This window comes from Rhinopithecus bieti, unplaced genomic scaffold, assembly GCF_001698545.2.
Source record: "Rhinopithecus bieti isolate Rb0 unplaced genomic scaffold, ASM169854v2 scaffold_32105, whole genome shotgun sequence".
Lineage (NCBI taxonomy): Eukaryota > Metazoa > Chordata > Mammalia > Primates > Cercopithecidae > Rhinopithecus > Rhinopithecus bieti.
In genome coordinates, this window is record NW_016814250.1 from 1,304,864 (window position 1) to 1,327,420 (window position 22,557).

Consider the following 22,557-nt stretch of genomic DNA (forward strand, 5'->3'; position numbering starts at 1 on the left):
AGTACCCCCCTTAAATATGATTTGTGGCTTAGTATACCACAGTAAACTGTGAATGATTTGCCTAAAGTTCAGAAAAATAATCATTTTAGATAATTTTTAATAGATTTCTGTGAAGTCTGGCGCATACTGAGAAAGTTGCTATGAGAAGTTACAGGGTGGCAGTCACTGGCGAACTCTGTCTTCACTTCCTCCCTTCCCCCCTCTGTCTTTCCTTCTTCCCTCTCCCTCCTCCTTCAGAGAGGCCTTCCTCAACCTAGCACTCCTCAAGGGCCAAGGTGGTCGGTTCACCCCAGAAGTTGGTATCTTAATCAGATTATTTTTAAAAAATAGATATATCTTTTAAAAGTGCTTTTGCACATTTGCTTTTTTTTTTTTTTTCCCCTAACTTGACCAAAATGAACATATACTGCTTTTGTAATAAGGAGTGGGAAGCTCTGTAAATTTCAGGTCAGGAGAGGGTGATAAGTAACCTAAAGGAATGAACTTCCCATTGCAAAAACTTCCTGCATCTTTGTTGGTTAGTAGGGGGATGATTTCCTAATAAGATTAGCAGCTTTACTCTGTTTACTTGTATGTGGGCCCTGGTTACAGAATGCAGTAGGTTACACTGAGATCTCTAGTAGAGCCTAGTGCCTTCTTGTGGAAGGATGTGGTCTCTGATTCTGGGTACTGCGAAGAATGAATTGGCAGCCAGTACCTGTTACCATACCTAAGTAAACAGCAGGGTCACTTAGATAGTGGAGGTCTAAGGGAGCTCAAATCTAAGGCAGAACAGGGCCAAATGAACAGGAGGAGCATGCTGCCTTGCTGTGAGCCCACAGCAGCCTGTTAAATTCTGCACGGAGATTAGCTCCTTCCCCTACCTCTTATGGGTCTGGGGATTCAAGGGAGTAGAACCTTTTGCTTTAGCAGAGGCTAGTGGTTGAGGCTGCAGAGAAAGTATGATTAGATACCCTCTTGGCACTTCCAGACTCAGAGACCATGAAACATTTAGTATTATGGGCCACCAGACTTTGTTTCAGCTGTGTTGTAAATGACATTTCCTCTTAATACTTGCATCAACCCAGTGGGGTAGATATATAGTCATTTTTAAAGATTGGAAGGCACAAAGGACATAGAAAAATTGGCCCAAGCCACACAAGCAGTAAAGGACAGGTGAGTTTGACCTCTCGTGTGTCTGCCCAGTGACTTGTTTTACTGTAGAAATTGAAATTGTGCAGTTGCATATGGGGACATTGTTTGAATTGCAGGTGTTCTCCACCCTGCCCCGATTCTGAAACCCAGTGAAACAGCCATGGCTGTCAACTGGTCAGTGCCCTTGGATTGAAGAGGGAACACTGACCTTACATTAAGTCATGTGGCTGTGGTTTATAATTATCTATGGGGAATAAACACTTGAATCTGGTTGCTGCGAATTCATCATCTAACACCTTGGCTGAGATGCGGGGAGGAGGGCCTTCTCCCCCACAGCAGCGCTGGAGAGACTTGGAAATTTGATCTGTGCAACCAGGCAGCATCCATAATCTTTTTATGAGTAATATGATATTCAGTTGTCTCCCTTCAGCTTCAGAAATGCTCTGGAAGTGAATCTCAGGCCCTGTATACTTGACCATCTACCATCACAGTGTCTATTCACATTCAGTTTGGGGGTACAACTTTTGTCCTGTATGTTTTCTTGAATTTCTTCTCTCCAACTTTGTATAGAAATTATGCTATGCCGACTGCCTGGCCCCTTACATGCTTTGGTACACATCCATTGTGGCTTGCTGGGGTATTTTTGGGATCTGCTTTGTGTACTTGGCACTTGCATGTGGCCTAATTCGTGTCTTCCTTTGCTGTGCTGTAGCTGCAGGTGCTGAAATTTGGAGGTTTTATTTTTAAGTCAGAATGTTGATAGTCCATGTAACTTTAAAGCCCTACCATGAAAAGATGACTTCCCAAAATAAAGATATGTCTGAATTTTGTAGTAGCTTTTCCACTACTTAAGACTTTAAAAACAATTAAGTCTTGCATCAGTCATTTTTGGTTTTTAGTGTAACTGGTTTTTGTTGTTAAAGATTTTCTTACTTGATGCCATCGTTGTAATTTATTATTTGCTATTCATGAATTGGCTGTATCTCAATATCTAAACAAGGTAAGGACCTCACGGGCTCCCTCTGTAAGTTCGAGACCGTTTACATTGGTAAATCACTGATTTCAAACAGGCCTGGCTTTGCATCCACGTTCTGTTTCTCACAACCTTGAAGATCTTATATAAGTGATTTAAGCAAACCAAGGCTCAGCAAGATTATCTGTAAAAGGGGAATAATAACGTCCGTCCCTCTGGGCCGGGGTGAGGTTTCCAGATACCACATGTAATAAAACCCAATCACTGCTCCCCTGAGAGCTGGAGGCAGCCACCTGCTGGGATTTTCCTTTCCTCTGAGCACGTAATTCAATCTTCTTAGTTTAACTTGACCCCAACTTCCTGGTTCATCAGTTACATAATCTCCTTACTAAATAGCTCAGAGAGAGAACCTTTCTAGCCTTGGAGAAGCTCTAGATGTTGACCTGAAGTTGTGTTGTTTTTAGCAGTTACTGTATTTATTCCCAGAGGACTCAGCTGGGGCTGCTCTCCTAGTGTCTTGCTTTGGGGATCTGCTTTGTCAGAGCTTCTGAGAATAGACCCTTGGCTATCACATGATCAAGGCATGGGGAGCCTACTGAGACCCAACCACATTTATAACTTATGCTGAGCCGCATACCCAGGTACTGCACCCATTACAACAAATAACCCATAAATCTGTTTGTAAGTAATTGGTGGATTTTTCTGAGCAGAGTATCTGTGTCTCTTTGGAGCTGTGCTTGACCCTGTTGAAGATGTTCAGCCCTGACATTGGGTGGCAGCTGGTTGAAACATTCCTGTCAGTGACTCTGCAGCACTATAACCTTCAGACCTCGAATGCCCCCTAATTTTCTGAAATGAAGTTACAGTTCTTTTTCTGTTCTGCTAGCAAGCTAAAGTTCAGCCCTCTTACCTGATTCCACACTGATCATCTGGAAGGAAGATAGGATTCAAGGAGAACTCTTTGAGTGGAAGATTGGTCAGAGATGTAATTCTGCAGCTGTTCTCTTACAGCAAAACCAAGAACTTTTGCTATAAGAGAGTGGAGTTTGGGAGTGAACCTTGTCAGATGACTAGGTAGTGATGTCCTTTCTTGTTGGAGGAGGAAATCCATAGAGGAGCCTCAGGATCACACAAGTTGAGGACTGAGTATTAAACATGGCAGGCCTTCCTTCATGGGGCTCGGGGATTTCCTGCAGTGCCCTTCCTCCTCTCCCTGACCGCGTCCTTCCTGCAGAAGATATTTGTTCTCAGCTGGGTGCAGTGGCTCACACCTGTAATCCCAGCACTTTGGGAGACTGAGGCAGGTGGATCAGTTGAGGTCAGGAGTTCCGAGACCAGCCTGGCCAACATGGTGAAACCCCATCTCTACTGAAAATCCAAAAATTAGCCTGGCATGGTGGTTGGTACCCACCTGTAATCCCAGCTGCTCGGGAGGCTGAGGCATGAGAATTGCTTGAACCTGGAAGGCGGAGGTTACAATGAGCTGAGATTGCGCCACTGCACTCCAGCCTGAGGGACAGAGCAAGACTCCGTCTCGGGGGGGACGGAGGGAGAAGGTATTTGTTCTCAAAGGTGAACAAGTTACTGCTTTTACGTGCTGGGTTCCTGTATTGGCTGGCTCCCTGCTGCCTGGGAGGTGATCTCGTACAGTTGAAGAGGGCCTCTGCTGCAGGAAAGCACTGGGTACGTGTGGGTCAGCCCCAGGCACCAACAAGGGAGCCCTGCATCACGAAACCAGTGAAGACGGAGGGGATTCTCCATCTGAGTTGCCTTCATCTCCCCCAACCCCCATGTCCCTCCCAGGCTTCTTATTTGGTCCATTTAATCCAGGGGTGAGCAAATTGTGGCCCACTGCCACTTGTCTTTATAAAGTTTTATTAGAACACAGCTACACTTAGTTGTTTACGTTTTGTCTGTGGCTGCTTTTTGACTGACAGTGATAGCAGAATTGTGTAGTTGCAGAAAGCCTGCCAAGCTTCAAGTATTTACTCTCTGGCCCTTTACAGAATAAGTTTGCCGATCTCTAGCTAATCATTAATCAAAACAAGTGTGTTTGGAAGGGCCTACCTTTCTTAAAACCCAGCTTCAGGAAGTGCAGTTCACCACTGTGGTGGTAGATGGAGAGTGCAGGTGATTTTAAGTGTAAGCTTCACACATCTCTTCTTGTCATTAAACCAACCAGATATTTTCCCTACGAGTTTTGGATGCCCCCAAATGTTTGTTTATAATTTCAAAAGACCATTAGTGTTTCAGTGACTGAAAAATCTATGTGGGGTTGTTCTTTTATAATGTATCATTTAAAATAAATTTTATTTTCGAATAGTTTAAGGTTTACAGAAAATTACAAAGATAGTACAGAGTTTCCATAGACCCTTCACTTCCTCTCTTCACTTCCCACCCCACCCCTGCCCCAGCCCTTAGCATCTTACAGAACTGTGGTACGTTTGTTAAAAAGTAATGAAATTAGTGTTGATACAGTACTGTTAACTAAACCACAGACTTAATGTGGACTTCACCAGTCTTTCCAATAATGTTCTTTCTCTGTTCCAAGCTCAAATCCAGGTGTCATGTTTCTATTAGCAACTTTAGATTTTTTTTTTTTTTTTTTTTTTTTTGAGACAGAGTCTTGCTCTGCTGCCCAGGCTGGAGTGCAGTGGCGCGATCTCAGCTCACTGCAAGCTCCACCTCCTGGGTTCACGCTATTCTCCTGCCTCAGCCTCCCGAGTAGCCGGGACTACAGGCACCTGCCACCACGGCTGGCTAATTTTTTGTATTTTTAGTAGAGACGAGGTTTCACCGTGCTAGTCAGGATGGTCTCGATCTCCTGACCTCGTGATCCACCAGCCTCGGCCTCCCAAAGTGCTGGGATTACAGATGAGAGCCACCGTACCTGGCAACTTTAGATTTTTTAAATGATGACATCTACTTAATATAGCCATACTTTTTTCCCTTTGCATAGCTGATTTGTTGTCTTTTGGTAAATTAAATGGTTAGTGATGATATAACCCTAGAAATCAGAGGTAAGGTCTGAACCAGAAATATGTAATAGTAGTGAGGGCTTCGTTTATTGACTGCTTACTGTGCTTCAGTGCCTTACGTGCATTATCTCATTTAAACCCCACAGTTGACCCAGCCGGTGAGTCATGACTCTCTTCACATTAGCTGAGGGAGTTTAAGTTGCTCAGCCAAGTTTTGGTTGTGGATGACGCCAAGTGCAGACTAACGACGGCAACTGTGGGCCAACCTCTGGGGAGAACTCTTAAGTCATTTGCTTCCTCCTCAGCATAGCCTCTAGCTATTAACAAAAAGAGGAACAAGCCTAGGGGGGGAAGAAACTGCAAGCTGGCACTCAGCCAGCAATGGCATTGCCAGCTTTGGCACCCAGGTCTCTCTGCGGAGTGGCGGAGTCTTAGGCATTTGTAATTTGCATGTGTACAATCCTTCAATGGCCTTTCTTTGCCTTTAGGTTATGATTGTGCCTCCTGAATATCCCAGTACTCACATCTCTCTCACCGTTCTTTCCATATTCCATTCCAGTCACTCAAGAGGACTTGAGGGTCTGAGATCTGTGCTGTCTTGTCAAAACAGGGTTTACTAGAAACAGGACCTTGAGTAAGTTGCTTTCACCTTTTTGAGATGGTCTTCTCATATGTCATGTGGAGTAATAGGGTGGTTGGGAATAAGTGAACTGTGCCTGCATGTTGCATCTAGCACAGGGCTAGATTGCACAGTTGTGCCTTGCATGAGCCTGGGTATGGGGAGGTGATGATGATGTTGACTATGGCAGCATCAGCTTCAGCATTAGCGCCACACAGATGCTGCCTCCTCCAGGAAGCCTTCCTGGCTATCCCCATGGTTATTAGGTGCTCCCTCCACTCTTCCTCTGAGGGACCGTGGGCAGATCTCTACATGGATCTCAGTGCCTGTATTATGGTTATTAATTGGGCATTCTCCACTCGGCTAGAGAGCAGGTCGTGTCACGGTTGCCTGAGTGTCCCCAGGGACTAGCACAAGGACTGAAAGGAAGTCCTTAGACCATAAATGATGAGCCTTCCTGATGGGCAGCAAAGGCCTCCTCCCCCAACCCTGTGGGTTATGGCGACTTGTATGTCACAGGCCTTTGTTTCTCTGCACTGCTGTTATCCCTCAGTGTGCTTGTGTGCTCGTGTGGAACCAAACAGTGTGCTTGTGTGTGGAGTTCTCCCTCTCCTGGCACTTAAGGAATAACTGGCATTTATTTGAACAGAGATTTTCCCATAATATACAGATCTACAATATTTCCTTCTGTCTTTATTAACATTTTCAAACACTCTTGCCCAGGACAGCTGTTCTAGACTTATGCTGTATGTTTCTGAGACTGGCATGAAAGATCATTTCACTAATGTGTTAGTTTCTGCTCAGAGACCTGGCAACTGAGAGTTTAGAATCTTTCATTGCAGTGCAAACTTCTGATTTGATCTCATATTGTATAACTGTAGTGAAATATCTTGGTATTTGGGGGATTTAGTCACTTCAAATAAGCGTTCATTTCTTTTCTTAGTGCGTATTCTCCTCACTCTACCCTTTTGAATTTAGATGGCACTCAGTGCTAATATAGGCTGGAATCAGGGGCTTGTGCCTCTAGTGCTGCCCAAAGCCTGACCTGTCTATGTTATGCAAGAAATGTTTGTTAGATGCAGGAGTTCTCTGCTGATCGGTGCAGCTGGTGTCGAGTTTTAACAGTTAAGGCCCCTATTCCCTTCCCCCTTTCTGAAATGTTTGTGATCTGCCGCTGCCAGAACGTTTTTAATATGCATGGAGCATAGAGTCTGGTACTGGAGGAGATTGGATCGCAGTTTGAATCAGAAGCAGCATGGACTGCTGATCTGTTCCATTTTCTAAAAATACACTTTGTAAAGTATACACATACACAGCACTGTCATAATTTCATGTTTTGGGGTTTGGCCCCACTGTTGCACCTGAAGGCTACAAGGTCTTTCCTCGAAATTCAGGCCCGTGTTTCCAAGCAAGAGTGTTGACTTTTTAAAGAAGAGAGTTTCCTCATCCTTTACACAAATGCATATTTCCCTGCTTACTGTCTTCCCAGCTCTTCCACCCACCTCACCTAAACACAAGAAATGCCTCTGTGGCCTCAGGAACAGTCAGGTAGACTTTGAATCTATGTATTTTCAGGAATGTGTTTCCAAATTAGCAATTTGAAATCTTCATCTGCTTTTAGTGAAACACTCTTGTTTCTCTTTGTCCCCTTTCTGTGAGAAGGAAGGAGGGTGACATTGGCTCTTCCATACTGAAAATGGAGAGGAATCCTGTTTTAGGAGAAGCCTTTTGCAGTGTAGTGTGTGAAGTTGGGAAGACAGCGAACAGATATGAGTAGTTCTCTATATTTCTGTCTTGGTAAATGTGGTTTCTGAGCTTTTTAGGAACAGTTGACTTCTTCCTCCATGTTCGCAAACTGCAACTTGGCTTTCAAGAAACTCGTGGCACTGAGGTGCTTTTTTGTACTTGATCAGTGGCTGGCATTAAACAGAATTGGTGGTTTGTGCTCATGCTGGTCTTACTAATCAAAAATCTGTAGTTAAAGGGACAACAAGAAAAAAGAACATCCCAAAGATGTTCTTTGGGAAAAAGCTGGGGCTCTCCCCTGAACCACAGAGTACAAAAAAATGGTCCAGTGAGTGTTTTTGTTCTCCCAGTGATGATACTGTCAAGAACTGTGAAGGGTCTGAAATTTTACCTGCTTGTGAGCTACCAAATTAGCCTACCATCGTTTCCGGGATGGTGGCAGAAGGCGTGGGACTCAGGGTTGGAGCCAGCAGCCTCTACTAATCACAGCAATGAGAGTATCAGTGTTTTCTTGTGCCAGTTCCCTGAGTCCCGGTTCTTACAAGGCAATGCAGCTTGGGCCAGGTCACACCTGCATGCCTCAAGAGAGAAACTTGGAGCTTAGAAAATCCGGATCTTTTATGATGGGTAAAGCTCACTCTTTGAGAGAGAGAGAGATAGATGTGCCTTAGGGCTCAGTTCTCTCTTGGAGCCCAGGTTGAGGAAAAGCTGTTCGTCCTTTGCTTATGGGCTGCCATTCCAAAATGTCTATGTTCCTTCAAAGTGTTTTAAATAAAAGAAGGGAAAGAGAATATCAGAAATTCTCTTTGGAAACTAATACCTTACTGTTTTTTTGAGAAAATGTAGGTATTACATTTTAAGTAATATTAAAAAAATTTTCGAATCTTCTTATTAAAAGTTACCCAAAGTTTGGAAGGTAGGAGATGGTTATATAACGAAGCTCATGTTTACGTTTTTTTTTTTTTTTTTTTGTTTGTTTGTTTGTTTGTTTGTTTTGACCTTCCAAAAAATATGGACAGCTTGCTTTTGGGAGACACTATGAAACATGCTATCATCTGATGTGTACTGGCTTGAGATGTGAACTCATTACACGACTTAAGTATATACACTCACTTCTTGCCTTTTAAGTATATATACTCATTTCTTACTCACTTCTGATCCTCCCTGGCCGACAAGCCTCTGAAAAATTTCCTCTATCCAACCACCTGCTCTGCTGCTTCCCAAACCTTGTTTGGCTGTACAGGTCTCTTCTTTCACAGGCTTCCAGTTGTCCACACGTCTCATTGCCTCATCTCCATAGAGACTGTCTCCAGCCTTGCATGTTGCTCCGTCTTGTGAATATTCCAGCTCACAGTGTGTCTGCCCATGTGGGGTTCTGAAATCAAAGGAGTCACCTAGTAGAGGCTTCTGAGATTACCCAGGACATCACATACAGAAACTTAAGTCTACATGGGAAGTCTGGGAGGTAATCTTGGTGAACCGGTTAGTGCTGGATCACATAGCACATGTATGTGTTAAACAGCGACAGAAAGATCACAAAAAACAAAAAAGATGAATGTGGAGAACTTGACCCTGGACAAGGACTGCTGATTCTATGTTCCTGTTTGGAATGAGATGGAGAAAGCCAGGGTGCGGGACAGGCAGGGCTTTCTGTTTTGTATCTGTCATCGCAGTGGTTCTTTCACTTTCTAAAAACCGAGGGGTATTTTCCCTTTACACACACGCACACACACACACACACACACACACCACACACTACACACCACACACCACACACCACACACCACACACCACACACGGAGGTTTTCTTTTTTAAAGAAAGATGTGAGGATTAAGCAGACAATAGCTATAAAATTTATGCTCTTTATTTTTCAAGGGCCACATAAATATAGTCACATAGTTACTTTATCTTCTTCCTGTAACTGTCCTCCCTCTAGGCAGATGGATGGCAGTCATTGATGATTTATGACTCTGAAGAGCTGAAGGGGGGTGTGGCAAAACATCTCATCTTCCTCCACCGCCACCCTCCAAGCACCTTGAATGATTGCTGGGAGATAACTTGGCAATTCTTTGGCTAACTGTGGCCTTAATTCCCTGCCAGGGCTTCACTCACACCTACTTCTCCTTTCCTTCCTGATTAGTAAGACAACATTCAATGTTCCTTTTCTGCTAAAAAAGAAAACGGAGTGACTTTTGTGACTGGTGATACAGATCACTTTACAATTTATAAGGTATCTTGCCTTGGGATAAAATAGGTTTTATGACTCCCAGATGAATGGCTGGATAGGGGAATTGTAAATAAGCTCTTTGAAGAATAATGTTTTGTTTTTTTTAATGACCCCCTGTTTTTACTGACCAAAGCATAGGAAAGCTTCTGTGTATTAAATACCTACCAAGTCAATTATGCACCAGATTTGTAAAATCCAATTTTGGTTTTAGAACTTTCTAATTTGGTTGCTCAGATGTTGGCTGATGGCTCCATGTCCCTGCCACTCTGCCTGGCTTCGTGAGATCTGGAAAAAGAGTTAAAGATCTTCCTGCAGAGGCAAGAGAAATACTTGAAGCCATTGGAGAACAACCAGTGTCAACTTGCCCTTTCATTTATTGGTGTCGCAGGCCTCCAGGGAAGGTGTATGGGTTAGAGAGGCCACAGGAGGAGTATTGGGGGAGGTGGAACTGGAGCTGAGCCAAGGAAAGGCAAGATTAGAGCAGGCAGAGGAGGGCGGGGAGCTTGAGAGGAAAGGCAAAGCTTGAGGCAGAGGTGGGAGTGCCAGGAAGCAGAGCTGTGGCAGACAGGAGGCTGCTGGGGCGGCGTGGCCCCTGGTAGGCGGGCAGGTGGAAGAGCATCGGATATGGGGAGACAGGTGGGTAAACTTGGCCCTAGGTTGCTGAATGTCGCTGTGTTGGAGGATTGCACCTGGGGGCTGTCCAGGAGACCATGCTGGTGCTGAAGAACTCGGTGCCAGTTCTCTGGCAGGGGAAACAGTCTAAGCATGCTGAGGAATGTGGAAGCCTCAGGGAACTGCTCGTGGAAACTGGTGTACTGGTTTATCGGAAGACGGCGGGCATCTGAGGTGAAGAGCACCTGGGTGCCGCAGACAGGGAACACGTGTGTGTTCAAAATGTCACTGAATGAAATGAGACGCTTCTCAAGGGAACATCATATACCATAGTCACAAACCTCCAGTTCTGAGGTCACTGAAGAATAATTCAGATCAACACGGATCAACTACGTGAACTCTCCCTCTGAGCTTAGCGGCCATTCCAGGTGTCTGTTCACTGACCTGTTTACATTAACTTTAAACGAAATGGAAATATTAAGAAATGCTCTGGTCACTAGAAGTTTTTGCTGTTCATTTCTAGTCTTTAGCCCTCTCTAGAGGAAGCCTGAATCCAGTGGCATTTTCTTTTGCACGGCCATACGTGTAGGAGCAGGTGAAAGATCTTTAAATGTTTAGCTGATCTTCTGCAGCTGCCGGTCACGTGCTTGATGCTAGACTCCTGTGATTTTCCTTATAATTAGAAAAAATGAATACCTTGAATATCCCACTACTCCTTTGAGCAATTAGATTCTGGTTTTCTAATTAGTGAACTCATAGGGTGCTAGTAGGTTGGACAGATTGGAGAACCTGGAGAAGGACAGTAAGACAGCTTGAGTTTGGGGTTGTGGCTGGTTTCTGGGTTGTTGCTATCCGTAGTTTGGGCTGTAGCCCCGGCAGGATGCAGAGAGGACTCTGTCCCTACTGGTCAGGAGTGATAGGGGAATTAGCGACCTAGTCATCTGGGATTGGGATGTCATGCATTTGATGTTCTGTGGCCTTTCTGCTATTAATCCTGTCCTTCAAACTCCTACCTTTAGCCCAGGTCAGACCCGATCATCTATGGTGCAGTGGCTTAACCCACAGTCTCCAACCACAACAAGCTCCAACCCAGCTGTGACACCTCCTTCACCCGGGTCATCCCCTTTCCTCTTTTCTCCTCCTGCTACTGTACTGGACAAGCCACCTGAAAGGTACGTGGTTTGGAGTGGAATGTGGAATATGGTGGCAGCACACACAGGGGGCTTGATGAACCTGAGCAGGTTCTTGTGTTCTCTGCTGGCAAAGGCTTACCCAGATACCCCCAGCATCCCGGTCTTCATGGACAGCACTTACCACCTTGTATCAGGGCGTGCCTCACCCAGTTCAGTAGCAAATTCTTTGGAGGATTTGCCTTACATGAGACCTGCTTGAACCTACTCTGTCGTGCTGGTTGTGCATTCATGAAGAAGTTCTTATTTTGGAAGAACTTCTTGTTCATGAGTATAAAGCACATTCTTTGTTTTAAAGGTAGGCAAGCTGGCACTGGAAACATTCGCTTCCATGGCATCCAATGGCCAGGTCCACAGAGAATAGAGCTGCTGGCCTCCAGCAGGCTCTTCCACCTGTGGTGGCTCAGGTGCTTCTTCCTGTCAGTGGCTTCCCCCATGCCAGTGAGGTGAGGCGTTTCCTTTGGATTTGATTAGACTGGCTAAAAGCATGGTTTCCATCCTTTTCACGCACGGACACAGAGGTTGCTTTAACAAATGGTGAGAAGCTGGGCCTGGTGTGCCTTTCTTGGGGTGGAGGCACAGTGTAAATACAGAACACTCAGGGAAGAGCAACAAGCCCCTTCCAGAGCGGTGGCTGCCTGGGGTGGATCTGGGCTGGTGGTTTCCCACCTGTGGAGTGTGGGTGTGCCGCCTCCTTCTGCCGGCTGGCCGTGTGTCTCCAGGTGCGTGTGCTTTTCCTAACAGACCAACTGAAGTGCTTGGAAATAAAGATGTCCTGTGGTTCTAACAGTGCTGAATGGTAGGAAAGGGCATCCCACCAGGTAGGGAGGAGAATTAGGTGAAGTGGTTCAGTGACAGCTCTTCAGGGAGGCTCCCTGAGGAAAGGCTTGAATTTGAAACCCATCGTTTACTTGAAAATCAAGTGCTATTCTTAGCCTGATGTTCACTTCCATGTTAATTTCTTTTTCGGGAGGAGTTGCCCTACTGGTGACATCAGTGAAATTTGGGGAAGGGGGTTGGGGGTGAGGTTTCTCTCTGTTTTCCACATTTTCATTGGTGTCTTTTGTGTTTTCTTTCTTTTCAGTGTCAGCAGTCGGAAGGCTCGAGCCGTGTATCCGTGTGAAGCTGAACACAGCTCGGAATTATCTTTTGAAATAGGAGCAATTTTTGAGGATGGTAAGTGTTAGTGGGAGCCTCGTCTATTAATCCTGTGGGCCGGATTACTAACGACCGCTGAATGGAGGGAGTGGTCAGTGATGGTGCTGTTGTTGGGAGGGTGAGTGTCCCGCTTGATGCTTTGGACTGGATTAAGCTGCTGTGTTCGGCTCCTAGGCCCCAATACCAGGGGCCTGTTGTTGATGGCTGGAATGCCACTGTGCTCTCTTCTTGGTTATTCTCCATCTCATCTTGTGGGTCTTCATTCAGGTCATTTCTCTCCTGACAGGAAGAAGCTAGTGTCACTTGCACTTAAGAAATATTTCTGATTTGCACACTTTATTATATTTGTTCTCCCAGAGTTGCTAACCAAGTCCATTAAACGCTTCAGGTTTACCAACTCTGAGTCATCAGAGAATACTACTATGCTTAAAAATTTTCGATTGCTATTTCCCTTACCATTTTTGTGCTTTACAGTTTTGCTGATTTGAACAGTGTGTGAGTCTCCAGATTCAGGTATTGACTTTGCATATTGAAACAAGGGTGTAGCTTTTGAGGATTTAATATTCATACACAAGCATGTAGGAGCTATGCCTGGTTGAATATTTCAAAAAGTTCTCTTATGGCTCAGTGTCTTTTTTTCCCTGCTCTTGCTTTCTTCCCTCCCCAGTCCTGCTCATTATGAAATGCATTGGTTGCTATGGAAACCGTGCTGTCATGTGTGGGTGGAGCTCCTCAGAAGAGTTCCAGGGAAGCAGTAGGAACCTGAGATGCTTGGAATGGAATGGTTGATTATCCAGAATGTTTGGGATATGTGGAATGTATCAACACGAGGCACAGTGGTGTATTGTCAGTAATGCAGCATTTGCTGACGATTGTTTTTTAGAAAGCAAGTTGCCTCATTTAGAACAGATTTCTATATGCGTGTGATATGTGCTCTTCAGAGACAGAGACTCCTGGTAGTGTCAGAAAACAAACAACAACAACAAAACCCCACATGGAACAGAATTAGACTTTGTGGAGAAATTTTGTTCTTGGAATAGAAGCAAGATCATTCCTCCATTACCATAACATACATGTAGTTTTGCCAAGAGAATGTGGAACGTAGTTGCCCTGCCCCAGGCCTGTCTCATGTCGGCACACCATGTGGCTGAAGGGGAGGCTGAGATGGTAGTATTGAAACGCACTCATTTGAGAAATGTGATGAATTTTTATTTTGTGTGATTAGATTTGTTTAGAAGACTCTGAACTCCCTCCTGCAGTATGGTTTGTGAGATAGTTACCATGGTAGAAGGTGTATCTATTAGGATACCTTAGGCTGCAAATAACAGAAATTGACACAGCTGGTTAAATCAGTCATGAAGATGGATTAAAGTCAGGTGCGATGGTGCACACCTGTCATCCCAGCTCGTGCAGAGGCTGAGGCAGGAGGATCACTTGCGCCCAGGAGTTTGAGGGCAGCCTGGATAACATAGTGAGACCCCATCTCAAGAAAGAAAAATGGGTTGGGGGAGGGATTAGTTTGCACCATAGTAAGTTTGGAAGTAGGGAGTTCTAATTTTAATTCATATTCTCAAAGATGTTATCAAAGACTGAAGTATTTCCATCTCTCTGCGAAACTGTTCTCTGCTGATGGACCTGGGCCTCTGTCTGGTTTCCCTGGCGGGAGCAAGATGACTGCCACACTTCCATGTATCATGGCCACACTCTGGTGGAAGGAGGTGTCTCATCCTTGTGTTCCTTTAAGTATGAGAAAACTTTGCCAAGATTTTCTTCATAGTTTACCCATCCTCATATCCCAGTATGCAGAACTGAGTCACATGCTTACCCCAAATCCATCATTTGCAAGGATTTAGACCAATCAGAATCACACAGGGTATAGGACACCTCTCCTGGGCACACAGCCATGTGAATGAGGGTCAGTGCCTAAAGCCAGTGCAGATCTGCCAGTTTGGATAAAAGGGGACACGCTGGTAGGCGTCTGACCCAGGAGACTTATGTTCTCCAGACTTATGTTCTCCAGACTTAAGTCTCCCGAGATGACTTAGAGTCTTTCTAAAAAGTGTGCATGTACACACGTACACGGACATAGTCACACATTTGTACATATGTACACACACGTGCACACACATACCAGTGTCTCCGTGTGTTTTGGAGGAGGAGAGCCACTGATTGCAGGCAACGTGGATTCTGAACTCTGCAGTTATTTTGCCTGGGCTCACACCATGGCTTTCTTATCTTCCATGTGACCTGGAACAGGCTCCTTTAGGACTCTGTGCAGCTGATTCTTCATCCTCAGTGGCAGGGATGGCCACAACATTGATGTTGTATCAAGATCACATTGGGGCCACTGAAAAAGAGGGTTCTGAGTTGCTACAGATGTATGGGGGAGAGGCTGCTGACCATGATGCCACACTGGGTACATCATAGTGTGCCTCAGAAGAGGCTATGTTTTGAGCCAGGTTGTGTCTCACTCAGGTTCTGTGCTCTGCAGTGCTGGTGTCTAGCTCTGTCAGGACTTTGCTGGCTGGGGCACCCTGGGTGTCTCAGGAGCTCCTCATTCTGTCCCTCTCCTAAGGCTGGCTACTTGGAAAATACCTTGTGGATGTGTTGACACCCTCTCCCTACCCAGGCATGTGAGTGTCTCATTTAATGTGAGCTACTTGTCTTGCAGGTGCCCCCCTGATTCTTTCATAGCAGGGCAGATAACGTAGTGGAAGGTGTTCAGAATCAACAGCATTAGGCTTACTGCTTAATAGGGACACTTCTTCAACGGGTACAGTCAGTGTCAAGCCCTTAAGCAGAGTTTATCTGTGTGTGTGTTTGCACCTCACATCTTCTGTGCATAGTTGATCTCTTAGCTAGTTAAAAGCAGATGCTTGCCCAGAACACATCTAGTGAAGCCCTTCCTTAAACAGCTATGGGGTCTTCCGGTCTGACAACTGACACTGAGAGGACAGACTGTCAGGTCATCTGGCCACAGCTTCTGTGGAGCCAGGCAGTGCTCCAAGTGGCCACTCGAGACAGCTCAGCCCACAGGAGTGCTGCTGGGAACGCTCCCTTTCTGCAGACCAGCAATACTTAGTGTCCCTGGAATGCCCAAGACATTCTTCCTATGTTCACTTATCCATGTGGAATCTTCCAGCCTCCATAGATGCTCTTGCAGTGCCATTCCTTTTTGTATCTCATACAGGCAATAAAGGAAATCAGTTTATGGCACCCAGTGGCCTTTGGAGAAAACAAACTCGAGGTCAGAGTGACCCCCGGGCAGCCTCGTCAGTAGTTATGTGGTTTGGGATGTGTGCAGCTCTGAGAAATCCTGACCCGGAGTGTGGTTGACACAGGGGTCTTTAGCAATTGTGTAGCTCCATGACTGTCCTTGTTCTTTGCTCTTACTGGGTGGGCCAGGCTTAAGTTATGAGTTCCAATTCTAGGTGGAAGATGTGTTTCTTTAGTAGACTTACTAATGCCTAGCTGTTGCTCTGGGGCAATGCCTCCCAACCCCCACCCGCCCCCACCCCTCACCCCAGGAGAGGGCTGTGTTTGTAAGGTCTCGGGGCAGTGATGTTGCTTTGATGGCCAGAGGGACCTTTCCCTTTTCTCTGGGCCTGGGGAATCCTGGAAATAGGTTTTGCTGGTGACCACCCGCCAGTCCTGCCGTCTTTCCAGACAGGTGTGCTCCAGTCTGATGGGCAGTGGTTGCCTCCCCAGGGGCAGGGTTGGGAGGGTGCTGAGGCAGGAGGTTTCCAGGAGCGACCCCACGTGGCAGCAGCAACAGCAGCGGGGCTGCTTTCCTGGCTGTCCCAGGCTCTTTGTCAACATCCACGTGTAGACGTTGGGGAGCAAGTGTGGCCCAAATTAATCCTTAAAAGCCTCTGGCGATTAAACTTGAAAGGTCTCAGATAGACACAGAATAATCCCTGGAAAACAATTTGGCATTATCCTGGAAAGTTGATCGCATATAGACCCCACAGCCCAATGATTTCGTTGCCAGGTAGATTCCTAGCACAGGAATCTGAGAAAAAAATACTGAGTGAAAAATAAGTTCCAGGTGACTAGACATTATGTGCTTCTGCTTAAGCTCACACATACGCAAAATAAATGGGATATTGTTAGGGGTATGGACTTGTGTGACAAAACTGAATTTTACCCATAGCTGTGATAAGATAATGAGAAACATAGCATTGAAGCTACTGGTTGCCTCGGGGTGGGAGATAGGACAGAGCCCAGGACGCAGCCTCCCTGTGGGTCCTGTGGCAGTTCTGAAGTTGAGTGTGGGTTCCTGGCGCTCACCGTGTGCTGATGACACTTCAGTGATTTCAGTGTTTGTCACACACATTGTCTACGTTATGCTGAAAACTGAGTTGGTAGAAGGGACCTGCTTCTCTCTCGTGCTACTTGGGGTCCCTGCCCCACACCCATCTTGTTCCCTCTTGTGGTCTAAAGGCTGTGAGGACACCGTGGCTGCAGCAGAGTGAGGCTCTTGGACTGAGACCTGCAGGCACAGGGAGGGTGCGTGGGAAATGACAGACACTGAGGCCACCATGTTCTCCACCCGTAAGAATGGAAAAGCAGAGCCCTGTTGTCCGCGTAGACACTGCTCGGGGGAGTAGTGGTGTGATAAACTAGGAGAGGAGCCCCAGATGGGTATTTTGGGGTTCGATGCTACTGAGAGAGGTCAGATCTTCAGAGAGGGAGGGAGAGCCTGCCAGCCTCATCTGCAGCTGCAGAACCACTTTTCCTGTGCTTGGGGACACCTTGCTGTTGGTCTCCAGACCCTTCTAGCCCACCCTGCCCGCCGCTTGGCCGGGTCCACTTCCAAGGCTCTTGGATGTTACAGGATCCCCCTTGGTCACCTCTGTAAAGCAGTGACATCTCTCTCTCTACTGGCTTCTGCCTTACAGGGAGGTGAGGGCTGGGGAGGTGGTGAATGGGGTTGTGGCGGCGTCTCTTTGGTTTGTTGGTTGGGGAGGTTTCCCCAGTCAAGCCTCCTTTCACCTCCAGCATTGTAGAACATCACCTTTTTCCTCCTCTGTTCATCCTGTCTTTTATTAATACTGAGTCTGTGTTTGTGCAAGTGTGTGGTGTGTATAGGGTAGGAGGAGAAACAGTAAGCATGTGCAGGTGAGACTATTTGAGACTACCTTATTGCCTCCTCATAGCGGGTCTTGCAGGCTAAGTGCTAGTAACCCCGTGTTGCAGATAACAGCTGAGCGAGGCCCAGGAGTTAATTTCCCAGGTGCACCCAGCTAGCCAGGAGTCTCCTCCCGGGCTCTGACTTGAGCCCTGGGCCCCTTGCCACTCAGGCCCCCACATTGTTACAACCCTGAGGGCCTCTTTTGCATAGAATCCAAAGCTTTTCCCTGATGGTGGCTGCATACTAGTAGCATTGCCAGCTGGGGTGTTTGGATGAAGTGAGAAGTCTCTAAAAATCCTGGTATGAAGAACAGTGTCAGGGTCAAGGTCATTGAAGGCATGAAAAAAGTGACTTGCTGCCAGATCACTTTGAGAGCACATCTCTTATTTTGCTTATTCATTCATTACACAGATAATCATGTGTCTGACACTGTGCTAGGTGCCGGGTCTCATGTTATAGATGGTACATGCTCTCACAGTCTGGACTAGAAAAGAACGTCTCAGTGTATCTCTCCTATATGTACACGTATGCGTGCACACACACACACACAGGACATGCAGGGTGCATAACTGGGAGCCCCAACCTGGTCTGGAGCCAGGGGAGGAGTCGTGGAAGTGGGGGGATGCTGAAGCTGCTCTTTGAAGCATGAGTAGGTGCTGTCCAGGCATAAAGGCAGGGAAGAGCATTCAGGCCCAAGGGAACAGCTGCACGGAGGCCTTGAAGGCAGAAGCTTGTTGAATTTAAGGAAAGTGCAGGCGGTTAGGGGAATGCAGACAGCCAGAATGTGTTCCTGTTCATCCAGGGGAGGGAAGAACAAACAGTTACCCTGTTGCAAAGGACAATTAGAATTGGCTTGTCAGTGTCTTCCAAACTGTGGGGCAGCTCTACCTTAGAGGACCATGAACTGAATTCGCTGAGTTGCAATTAGCATTCAAAGAGTAATACTTTTCTACACAAATCCATGGGGAAAAAATAATAGAATACAGAAAGGAAGGCATTGCGTGCGCACAGTGAGGGTAAGAGTGCTGCTTCATGAAACGTGTGTGTTATGGACATGTGTGCCTGTACTTGGTTTTTGATGTGAAATTATTCTCCTAGGTTGTGATCGGAAGCCATCTTTCGAGTTGGTCTGCTGGAGTAGCCCATGCCTCCCCTTTCCTTTATGCCACGGCTGCCATGCCTGCACCTGACCATGGTTGGGGGTTTGAGCTGGGGACTGCCCACAGCTGGGGGTTATGAAATGCTTCTGTATTGCATTTCCGAACCCTGGTGAGGAGTGCTTGGACCTGTGCCCTTTGCTGTCCAGGCTGCAGTTTCCTCGTTAAGTATCATGTGAATATTTATGAACAGTCCATTGTGCCAGGCACCGTGCCCAGATGTATAAGGCTCAGGCTGCCTTCAGGAGTTCCCAATCCAGTGTGGGAGTCAGACCAGACTGTCAGAGGAGGAGGCATCCAATCAGGTCTCTAAACAGGAGGAATTACCCGGTGAAGAGGTGGGGGAAAGGCATTCCAGGCAGAAGGCACTGCGCTTGCAAAGGCCTGGAGTTGCAGTTGGGATTTCTCTGGATGATTCATTGCAGTTGACATGCATGATGTGCCAGTGGAGTGTGAAGGGCTCCTGTAGGGGCGACTGGAGCCAGGTGCCAAGGGGCCTGTGTTACAGACCAGTAAGAAGCTTGAGTTTGAGGCTGGGAGCGGTGGCTCACACCTGTAATCCCAGCACTTTGGGGGACCAAGGCAAATGGATCAGCCAAGGTCAGTAGTTTAAGACCAGGCTGGCCAATGTGGTGAAACCCCATCTCTACTAAAAATACAAAAATTAGCCAGGCATATAGTGGTGCTTACCTGTAATCCCAGCTACTCGGGAGGCCGAGGCGGGAGAATTGCTTGAACCCGGGAGGCGGAGGTTGCCGTGAGCCGAGATAGTGCCACTGCACTCCAGCCTGGGCAACAGAGTGAGACTCCCTCTCAGGAAGAAAAAAACAAAACAAAACAAAATGCAAAAGCTTCAGTTTGACTTTAAGCAGGGGAGTGATGTGATCAGCTCTGTATTCTAGACAGTTCACTGAGCATCTTTGTGCAGAGTGGGTTGGAAGGGACCGGACTGGAAACCGGGACACTGGTTAGGAGGCTGCTTTGGGACCACGTAGATGAGGATTGTCGTGGCCAGTGCAGGGAGGCAGAGCCTGTCAGTGACCCTGGTGCAGACTTTGTGACCCAGCATCCCAGAAGTGGCCCCTGTTCTCTACTGGCCACTCCCTGGTTGAGCTTTTAAGTGAACACCCAGGAGGCAAGTACTTGGGGACATTTTGTTAAGGTGATTTTTCTCTTCCTTTTCAGTACAAACCTCCAGGGAACCTGGCTGGCTAGAAGGGACTCTGAACGGCAAGAGGGGGCTGATTCCACAGAATTACGTCAAGCTGCTGTAGCTCCTGGAAGCAGAGCCCCTGCTGACCCTGGCACCCAGGGACCTGCCTGGGGGCAGAGAGCCGCCTTCCTCCTCTGAGGCTCTGGGCTGCACCCACAGGTACCTCCACACTTGGGAGTTACCATCATCACGATCAGCCTTGGGGGTGGGGCGTGGGCGGGGATGGGAACACACCGCACTGAACTGTGATTGTGGATCAGGAGGGGGATGTCAGGATTCGCAGAATGGACTTTTCATTTGTCAAGTATCGGGACTTGGGATTTTAATTATCCAGCATATAGAACGAGAGGGAGGGCAGCCTTCTGCCACCTGTGTCGCCCCCACTGGCAGTCACGTCACCAGAGCCACCCCGGCTCCCTCTCCTCCCGGAGCACCTGCTGCCGCGATGTTCAAGGGAACTGTGCTGCTCACAGCGATAGGTCTGCAGAGCGCATGCCTGGCTCCGGCGGCCTGGCTGGGACGGCTGCTGCTGGTGCGGGGGAGATGGTCTCAAGCCAGAGGGAAGCAGAGAGACGTGCTTCTCCAGCCTACTCTTCCTAGACGGCCACCTGCGGGACCCCACGCTCACTGCGGTGGCGGCGTGCACTGGCGTATTTGTAACAGGCTTCTCGGTGCTCCTCACCCGTGTGCTCTTTTCCAGACACCACCTTTTTGCCTCAAGGTCTCTGTAAATGAAATAAACTGTAATTTACTATTTGATTTGTCTGTCCTAATGTGGAGAAGCGGTCGTGGAAGTCATTGCCCTGTCTTGATTTATGAATTGGCAGCCTGCGATGGGACTCGTCTCTCTCCACTGCCGGCGTGCTCACAGGTGGAATCTGTTAGCAGGGAGCCTGGAGTATTTGCAGTGAGGCGTGTTCCCGGGGGCGGGGGCAGCCTCTGATGTGTGCAATCCTGGAAGGGCATTCACATCTCCTCCAGTGGCTGCACAGGCCTCTCTACCCTGGTGCCTGCAGGACCTGGAGCAGGGCTGGGGCTTTGGCCCTGAGTGGTTGGTGTGGGCTGTCTCAGTGCCCTGGGACCAGCCCTCCTACCAGCACCATTGTACACCCTTATCCCACACCTCCCAGCTTGCCTCTGCCTTCCAGGCCTCCTTACTAATCTCCATCTGGATTAATTTCAGTGTTGAGGGAGGAGAGGGAGGCAGAGCACACCTTCCCGGAGGAGCCTTCACCCTTGACCCTGCCCTACCCCGTGCGGATGGCCACCCCTAGCGGATGGCCACCTCCAGCATGGGCAGGCCTTGCTCTGACGCTTCCTCATTCTCCTCCACCTCCAAGCTATGGGGTGCAACAACCTCTTGAGGAAGAGGGGACTTCCCTTGGAATGTGGGGCTTAGTTTTAGTGGCCCCAAGATTCTGAAGCCAGCCCCATGCCCCAGAGGCTGCTCTGGGGCCAGGCATGTCTTTCCACGCATCCCCATAGGAGGTTCCTGGACCTGTCGGACTTCTCTCAAGCATTTATCAAAGGACAGATGTGTTTGTTGCCTCATCCCCAGATGAACTGACTCAAGAGCTTGCCAGTTAACATCTTGGAAGTCACCTCACGTGGATGACGTGAGGATGTGGAGTTTGGGAGTCGTATGTGTATGGGGAAATGTGCTTCTTGAAAAGTATCCGTATTGCAAACAAAAATAAGGACAATTTCGATGCAACATAATTTAAAATAATCACGTGCCCAGTGAAGAGCATTGAGACCGCAGAGGAGCCCAGGGCCACCCTACCACAGGCGGATCTGAGGCCTGGGCAGGGGCTGGCTTGGCCCTAGGGCTGGGGCAGCAGAACCTCCAGGAGCCTGTGTTCTGAGTTGTCGTTGCTGCCCCGACTCGTTGCTTGGGATGTAGAAGGAAACTTGACTCCTGAGAAGAGGTTGCTGGCATGTTCCACTTCTGTGAGGGCCCCTCTGCAGGCAAAGGCAAACCTGTGGGCAGCTAGAGCAGGCTCAGGTTAGTGTTGGGAGTGCCTTCCTGGCAGATTCCTAATTGGTCTATCCCCAGGGGCCATTAAAAAGCAAACTCCCTACACCAGGTCTTGATTGATTTGTTTGCTTGCCGGAGATTCCTATTGTTAACAGTGAGATGCACCCAACCTGCCATTCCCCTCAAAGCGGTTTTACCACCACTTAAAGAAATCACCACCAAGTTTGGCTATCCGTGTGACCTTGGGCAAGATCAGTCACCCCCATGATTCTGTTCCAGCCTCCTAAAAATAAAACGATCCTGAGAAGTTTGGGGTTGAAATGACCTAATAGAAGCAGCACACCCAGTATGTGGGGAGGGCTTGGCTAATAGGAACTGCTGTTCCCATTTTTCTTACTCCAGTGAGTAAGAACAGCAGTATCTTGCATCTTTGTCAT

General features: G+C 47.5%; 1 protein-coding gene across 1 annotated transcript in view; it reads left to right on the plus strand.

Moving 5' to 3' along the window:
- ARHGAP10 (Rho GTPase activating protein 10) overlaps window positions 1-20,898 on the plus strand; it is a 341,688-nt gene extending 320,790 nt beyond the window's left edge. The window contains exons 21-23 of the mRNA XM_017850073.1: window positions 11,310-11,462; window positions 12,565-12,656; window positions 20,115-20,898. Of these exons, the coding sequence (XP_017705562.1) occupies window positions 11,310-11,462; window positions 12,565-12,656; window positions 20,115-20,203 (334 nt within the window). The 3' untranslated portion in view covers window positions 20,204-20,898. The remainder of the gene's footprint in view (window positions 1-11,309; window positions 11,463-12,564; window positions 12,657-20,114) is intronic.
- The last annotated feature ends 1,659 nt before the right edge of the window (window positions 20,899-22,557 follow it).